This window comes from Octodon degus, unplaced genomic scaffold (assembly GCF_000260255.1).
Source record: "Octodon degus isolate 3935 unplaced genomic scaffold, OctDeg1.0 scaffold00045, whole genome shotgun sequence".
Taxonomy (NCBI): Eukaryota; Metazoa; Chordata; class Mammalia; order Rodentia; family Octodontidae; genus Octodon; species Octodon degus.
The window spans coordinates 3,312,644-3,320,732 of record NW_004524621.1 but is presented as its reverse complement, the minus strand read 5'-3'; the positions used below and the strand labels follow the sequence as shown (position 1 = coordinate 3,320,732).

Here is an 8,089-nt window from a genome sequence, read left to right as displayed (position 1 = left end):
TTGATTTGTCCTGAATTTACAGGATCTCATTCCCTTTCCAGACTGTAGCACAAGATGTTTCTAAGAACATTCAGCTACTGGATTCCAGGAAAGGTAGGGCCCCACAGGACAAAGCACTACAGAGACTTCCCTGGAAACGATCCTTCACTCACCACCTAAATCCTTGAAAACTGGCCTATTACCTTTAGGGTTGGGCTAGGCTGAGCCCCTGTATCAGTGTCTCCTCTCCAGCAGGGAGTCCTTTCCTGACTTCCTTCCAAATTTCCATTTAAGGCATTTTTTCCAAAAATGTGTGCGTTAGTTTTAATTTATATTTCTACTAAAGCAAGGACCCAAGAGAGATGATGACAGTTCTCCCAAGAGCCTGTCTCAATTCCACATTGAGCTGAAAGTCTAGGATCACATGGTCTCTTCCAAAGTTGGGTGTGGTTCTTCTGAAGCTGCTCCTCCTGGTCCAGAGACCTACATACTAAAAAGATAGATTGTCCAACACACCTGACCTATCATGGTGAAGGCTAACCACAGTAAATACTAACATGAAGAGGGCTGAATAATGATAAAGGGTCCCTGACCTATACCAGTTCTAACGTCCCTTGGGAAGAGTTTTTGCAACCTACAAGAATGAGGCAAAGTGTACCTTGATTGATCTAGATGTGCTCATTGGGAACAAGCTACATCCAGTTTGGACTCTTGCTGTGTTCTCTTAAGTGTCACTCTAAACACTGCTTGAAAACTCGCCAAGCTTTTTTTTTTAGCTCATCCTTTTTCCTGTAGTGCCTTTACATGTTGAAGTAAAAGAAACAGGATGTGGACTGGGAATATAGCTCTGTAGTATAGTGCCTGCCAGGCAAGCTCAAGGTCCTGAGTTCAATTCCTAGCACCAAAAAAAGAAAAAAATAGGATAATTTTGCATTTTGCTATACCGGGGGTTCAAATCAAGTACCTCATACATTCTAGGAAAATGCTATGGCACTGAGCTAATACCCAGCCGTGAATAATTTCACTGTTATGATGTGAGACGATTTTGTTCAAGTCTACAAATCAGTGGGTGTTTTTTTTTTTTTTTTTTCTGACATTACTGAGAGTGATTGTTTTCCCAATGGACACAGTTTGTCTACCTCTATACTTTCCTCACTATGGTTTCAGTCTGTGCTGCCAATTTGTTCATGACTTTTCCAGGCCTTTTAATGGCAAATGTTTTAGTTTACTTTATAGTAGTAATTGTACCTACACATACAGTGTCCGTCTGTAGGATACATACTTTTACTGTTGTACTACAGAAAGTTCCACAATCTCCTGGAAATTATGGCTACTTTTGTGATTGTTCTACCACAAATACCTAAAGAGATTATAGACCTTTCATTTTCCGTTAATAACTCATGAACTATTTTCCATGTTGTTTCTCCCATAGCCCATGAGGTGTTAGGAAGCTAAGAATCCTTTAAAACAATAAGACAAGGCGTACAAATGCAGAGTTTAAATTTTATATGCACTGGCACCACAGAAATATACACAATATTAGGGTGCTGGGATTTAAAACAAAATTATAAGCCAGGTAATGTGCTGCACACCTGTAATCCCAGCAGTTAGGAGACTGAGCAGGAGGATCATTGTGAGTTTGAGACCATCCTGAGCTACAAAGTAAGCTCAAGGCCACCTGAGCTGCATAGGGAGAGTCAGTCTCAAAAAAAAAAAAAGCAAAATCAGACCTGCATCAGTTTCATGGTAGTTGTCCTACATTGAACAATGGTCCTCAAAAAGATAAATCTACCTGCCAGATGACCAGTGAGTCCTGGTACTCTCAGAACACAAGGTGAGGATCTGACCAGATGCCATAGCTGTGGCTACAGAAAGAAGCTGGGCATGTAGTGTGGACCAAAGATATTGTTCCAACAAGTTTGAAAACCCTCAACACTCAGAAAAGCATTAAGTAGGGCCAGAAACGTTAAGGGCATGATTTATAGGGCTGTGGCTCTCGGGGAGATTTCCAAATTAAGGTTGAAAGGCTAAAGATAGCAAAGAGAGGTGTCCCAGTCGAAGTTCTAATCTGTCCTCCAAGACACAGAGAGGAGAGAGCCACTGCCAACAACCACGTGGGATGGAAAAGTACAGTGAGTGCTTAAAAGAAAAAAGACAGTGCCATGAATCCCCCTCAAAACACTCTTCTTCAAACTCCCATCCCGCATCCTTGCCACTTGCCCTGAAGTCTTACTTCCTAGGTATCTTTATAAATTGCACTGTCCTGGCTGCCTGGATGTCCTAAATTGACTCAAAATGTTTTCCTCTTGGTTCTTTTGACTCTGGGAAGAGCCAGAAGTCACATGGTGGCAGATCCATTGAACGAGGCCCCAGTGTCACATTCTTAGGAGCCTGCCTTTTTGTTTGACAGCGCTGGGCAGCAAGTTTTTTATACCACACCTTGTAAAAATACCCAGGAAAGAGGACTTAACAGCTGATGCAGAAAGGGGCCAGGACCACGGGATGAGTGTGTTCCAAGGGCCATGTGTGGGAGCGCACACCAGTAATCCCAATGCTCAAGAGCAGTCTGGAATATATACTAAGACCCTATCTCAGAAATCTAAACAAAAGAAGCAAGTTCGAAGCAAGGGCAACGATTTTAAGGGGGATTCATGGCAGGCAGTGTGTCTTTTACTGTGGGTTTTTTTTTTTTTTCAATTTAAACACCGTACATTGTGACTTCCCCATTGACTCCAGACCTCTGGTGGCCCTAACAGCACCTCCCAAGGTCAGAATGGGCGGGAGGAGGGGCTTAGCGCTGCAGCCGGGGGTGAGACGCGTCCGCTCGGGGGCGTGGCTTCAGGGCAGCGCGCAGGCCCTTCGGCTCCGCCCCGCCCCTGACAGCCTCTGATTGGTGTACACTGCTGCAGGGGCGGGTCCCCGGGCGTCGGCAATAAGGGCCTTTCCGCCAAGCGACATTGGCTCGTCCTCGTCTGCGCCATGGCGTCTGGCCTTCTACTGTGGCGGGGACGAGCTGGGGCGCTGAAGGTAAAGAAGGAGCCGGCTGGAGCCCGAAGGGTCCTGAGGGAGGAGGGCTCTGTGAGGCCAGCGCGGGCCAGAGAGCGCCCGCCTCCTGCCCGGGAGAGGCGGCCTGTGCGGCGGAACGTGCCGGCTGGCGCTTGTCAGTGCAGCTTCCTGCAGGACGTGGTCGTGTCCTCAGCGGGCACGCTGGTTCCCCCAGACACGTTCTGCTGCTTTTCAGCTGCACATGCAGCTAACGAAATGGAAGGGCTTTACAGACCTGGGCTGAGCTGGTAACCAGCCGGACGTGGGGAGGCGGGGCGTGGTTTCTCTACTTCAAAAACCTGGGGCCACCTCGCTAATTTAACATTCTGAAAAATGGTTCTTGTTACAGAAGCCAAAAACTATTTGGCTTCTTTTCCTTTTTTTAGTTTTCTATTGATTGAACCCAGGTCCTTACGTGCATTCTGCCAATGAGCTACAAACTCAAAACACACCTCTAAAAGCAGTAGTTCACTGCATCTTAATTCAAAGTGTAGATAAAAGAAGGAACCAATTGTCAGATATCCATTCTTTATTCCTTTTTTTTTTTACAACTTTACGTGTTTATGAGTTATTTTCATATTCTTATTCTGTGTAGCACCAAGAGCGTTGTACTACTTTATCTAGCAGGAATGAGGCTTTGGTGATTGTCAGCTGAGTGGATCAACATAATATGAGATGTCTTTCACTTAATCACTTCAGAAGCATTTATTTGTATTATTTTTATTTTTTATTTGTATTACTTTTAATGGCAGAGTATTTCTGTTACTAAAAGAAATACATGTAGTATTTTGTAATTTGAAAGGAGGCTGAAAAACATGTATAGAAATCTCTCATTAACACACATGTTCACAACAATTCTCCTTGAACCTGGGTCTTTTTGCAACTTTTGTATTTTGCAAAATTTCCATAATATGTATATGTTATGAAAATTGAAATAGTCTCTGTGCCATGTGAGCATTCATAGATGGTATTTGTATGTAGTAGTAGCTGTTATAAATGGTGCCACTCTAAACACCCACATTTGTTGACTCTTGTCAGACTGTGCTCCTGGAAGTGCCAGTGTTTCGAGGACCTGCTTCTACAGTTTCTCTCTCTGCACAATTGGGGAAGAATGAAAAGGACCTACCACCAAATCCCAAGAAACAAAGCCCACCAAAAAGTAAGATTTCAGTGGTGGTCATGCGAGACAGAGGATGCAAAGTAAAGGAGTTTAACCTCCCAAGCATGAAAATAGGTTTTGCCAACTAGCTAATGTCTGGTTCTTTATCTTTGCAGGATTCTAGTGAGATGTAAGTATCAGGATTCTAATGAGATGTAAGATTGGTGGCAGATTTTAAGCCAAACATAATAGAAATGTTCTAGTCTCTGACTCATGTTAGTCCTGAACTGGTTCTTTTAGTATTGTCTAGGTGCCAGGCTAACATGGAGCAAGTGATCCTCAGTGAGTGGTCTGTGTATATTCTTGGCCCTCCCAGACCCCTTGCTAGTGTGAGGCAGTGGAACCACTCCAGTACTGGCCTTTCTCCTCTCTTTGAGCTCAACTTGTGGTCTGCCTGGCTTTCCTCCACCAGCTCAAGATTCTAGGCATTGTTTTAGAACTGTGGAGTTAAAAGCAAACGATTTTCCACTGTGACTCATTTTGCTGATGCATGCTGGCGGATCTGTTTCCAGCTCTTTACACAATCATTTTGACTTTTATCACTAGTTTTTTACTTTTTTCTCCTCCCTGATTATGAGACTAATGTGTCCTCAGTGCAGAAACAGTACATGGGACAGAGTATTTTAAATGCTTCTCTCCTGGGAGTAGTTTTATTTTCTATTCTTTGCTCATTACTGAGCATTGATTGTGTTCTAGGCTCATTGCAACTGTGTAGTTCTGTAATGGTTGATACATTGTGTTCACTTGAGAAGTTTAGAAGTTTAATGAAGTGATTCAGCAGGGAGTCAGGGTCTTCACTTTGTAAATATCCTCATCCTGTCCAAGAGGAGCACACAGAAATGATATAAGTGTTGTATTTGCCCTGGGGGTTGGGGTAGCCTGCTTACAGTATAGGGGAGGGAAACAGACTTGCTGTCTCTTTTGCTCTTTTTGCTTTTGCTGTCTTCTGCCACCTTGAAGTGTTGCCCCTGTGCCATGCCACTGTGCGTTGGAGCCAGCTGATTATGGACTGATCCTTCACAAACTGGAAGCTAAATAAACCTTTCCTTCCTTGATTTTGGGTATCAGGCATTTTGTCTCACCAATGAGAGAAAACTAAGACAAGTACTTAATACTGTATGAAAACTAGTGTTTTGCATACCTGTCCTAAGCTGTGAACTGACTGATTTCTGTGCAGCTCTTTAACGTGTGTTGAGAAGCCAAAGTTAATTTTCCAATGTGAGAAATTTCTGGAAACAGAAATTGGCCATGTTTCGTAACAGCTACTGCACTAGGTGTTGTGTGAACATTTCCCTGTGTGTTATCTTCCTCTGTAGACCAAGACCAAGCCTGTGAGTGGGCTTTGTTCTTATCCCTTTGGTATAAACTGAGTTGTCCTGGGCTGGCTAGATAGCTCAGCAGACTAAAGCGCCTGCTTTGGCAGGCGCAGGGTCCAGGGTTCCATCCCCGGTGTGCTATGCCATTCCTGCCCCCAGGGCATGCTGAGCCGGCAATTGAGACTGGGCATGGTGGTGCACACCTGTATTCCCAGGGCTTGGGAGGCTGAAAACAGATAAATCACTACAAGTCAGATCTATATAGCAAGACCCTGTACACCTTGTACTAAATACATTAAAAAAAAATAATAGGGCCAGGGAGAGGGCTCAGTGGAATAAGTGCTTCCCTGGCAAGCACAAGGGTCTGAGTTCAATCCCCGGTTCCACAAAAATAATAATAATATAATAATAATAATAAACTGAGGTGTCCCACCAATGGCAGCAGGGAGTCTTGTAGGGATCTGTTGGTCTCAGTGTGATCTGTTGTACTCAGGGAGAAGTGAGGCAGGAATGAGGAAAAGATAGACAAGAAGGCAAGAGCTGGGTTAGGTGGTAGGTCCTCTACCTGGTTGGTGAGACCCCAGAACAACAGTAAGGGCCTTTATTTATATCTTACAAAGTTGCAAGACACAAGGTTGCCTAGCGACAGCCCACAATGTCCAGGCAGGGTTGAGGTAGCTTGACTGCTTTAGGCTTTAGGCAGAGTAGTCAGTGAGGTTGACTGCTTTCAACCTTATCCTGCCCTCCCACCTATGACAAATTTCAGCTTCAGCACTGGCAACAGTCTGGCTTTCAACCCAAGCATTTCAGCCCCAGTCCATATTTAAGTCACTATACCATCTTGCTTCTGAAAAATCGCAGTTCTTGTGCATTCATTTAAAAAAAAAAATAGTCAAGCACCATATACTCTGTAAAATATGAGTATCTTTACTCATTGTGTCTTTGTGCTTTGATCCCCAGATTAGTTTTGTGATATAACCAAGGTAAAGAAGTATTTTAAGGTTGCTAGTTCATTTCAACCATGGAAATAATTTTTTACTCCTGCCAAAAATTTGAAGATCATGCAAAAGCCAAGCCAGAAAGAGAATCAAGAAATGCAAGTTCTGCTTTGAGTGGAGTTGGGGGCAGTAAGGAAACCTCATATTCAGAGATCTTTCTTTTTACATAGGCAGTGTGGACACAGGCAAAGGACTAGGACCCCTGAAAGTTGGTCACTCCAGCGAGGGAGGCCTGCATTGTAACATGTATGATTATGACCCGAGGTGTGCTGTTGCCTTGTCTCTCAAAGAAAGTGTCAAGCTATTATAAAATTTGCTATATTACAAAATATAGAATATTGCATTGTGGGCTGGGTGTGGTGGCACCCTCCTGTAATCTGGGCACTGGGGAGGCTGAGGCAGGGAGGATCTTTGTGTGTTTGAGAGCAGCATGCGCTACAAAGTGAACTCAAGGGCAGCCTGAACTGCATTGATTGCATCCAGTTCTAGAGCTGGATGAGAACCAGTGGTTAGGTGATATGCTTGCACTCAGAGGGAAGACAGTTTTTCCTTTAATGTGGTATTACTTTCTGGGCACCATCACTTCTATATTGTTGAGTGCAGACTTGGTGTGGACACTGCTTTTGGTAATTGTTGAAGGTAGCAGCTGCAGATCAGCCTAGCAGGCTTGTTTTTGAGCCATTAAAGGGGCAGAAGAGCAGAAGTATGTTTGCTCTCAGCTGTTAGGCCTTCCCTGGGATTCTTCTAGTACCTAGCATAAACAAAAGAAACTAAAGGCTTCTTATTTATATGATATATACTTTCCTTTGCAAACAAAATTTGTGACTACATCATTGCCAATCACCGGCTGTAATGTTCAGATGTTCTTTCCGTTTTTCATACCTAGCACTGCAAAAATAATAATTAAAAACTCAACAGATTTTGGAAGTTTCAGTTCTTATCATTTTCTACCCAAAGTAGGCCCTGTAAGAAAGCCTTATTCTATTTTATTTTTCTGTATTTAGGACAGGGTCTACGGGGTCTCACTACATAGATCGGACTCATAGTGATTCGGTTTTCAGCCTCCCAAGTGCTGGGATTACAGATAACACACCACCATGCCCAGTCTCCGTTGCTTCTCAGCACACCCTGTGGGCAGGGCCAGCACAGCAGGCCCGGGGATAGAACCACCACGCACTGCCTAAACAGGTGCTTTAGTCTGCTGAGCTATCAGGCTGACCCTATAGCCTTATTTTAAAGTGAAGTTTTTCATCTTGACAGATCTGTCCTCAAAATAAAGGCTGATCATTGATATGTGGACTGGCAGGGTTTCAAGGCCAGTGAATCCACTGGCTGTTAGACATTTCTGAGCCGTGTGGGTGCTGGTCAAGGGTGGAGACCAGGGCACAAGGCCCCTTGTGCCCTGTTTTGCGTGCACTGTGCCTGGGAATTGCAAGCACACATCAGCCCCTGCCCCTGGCGATCAAGTGCAGGCTCCAGGCAGAGCTTCAGCCATAGTGTGGTTGGAAGGGCAGTTTCCACAGTCACCTGCTGCTGAGGTTCCTTGGCCTTTGCTTCTTCTTCTTTTTTTTTAAATTATTTATTTATTTTTA

The 8,089-nt window shown here is 44.1% G+C and overlaps 1 protein-coding gene across 2 annotated transcripts in view; it reads left to right on the top strand.

Moving 5' to 3' along the window:
• Positions 1 to 2,903: 2,903 nt before the first annotated feature.
• Positions 2,904 to 8,089, top strand: part of Ndufv3 (NADH:ubiquinone oxidoreductase subunit V3) — an 11,787-nt gene continuing 6,601 nt past the window's right edge. For both annotated transcript variants that reach the window (XM_004631783.2, XM_023716067.1), the window contains exons 1-2: positions 2,904 to 3,006; positions 4,063 to 4,183. In XM_004631783.2, coding sequence (XP_004631840.1) covers positions 2,959 to 3,006; positions 4,063 to 4,183 — 169 coding nt within the window. In that variant the 5' untranslated portion in view covers positions 2,904 to 2,958. The remainder of the gene's footprint in view (positions 3,007 to 4,062; positions 4,184 to 8,089) is intronic.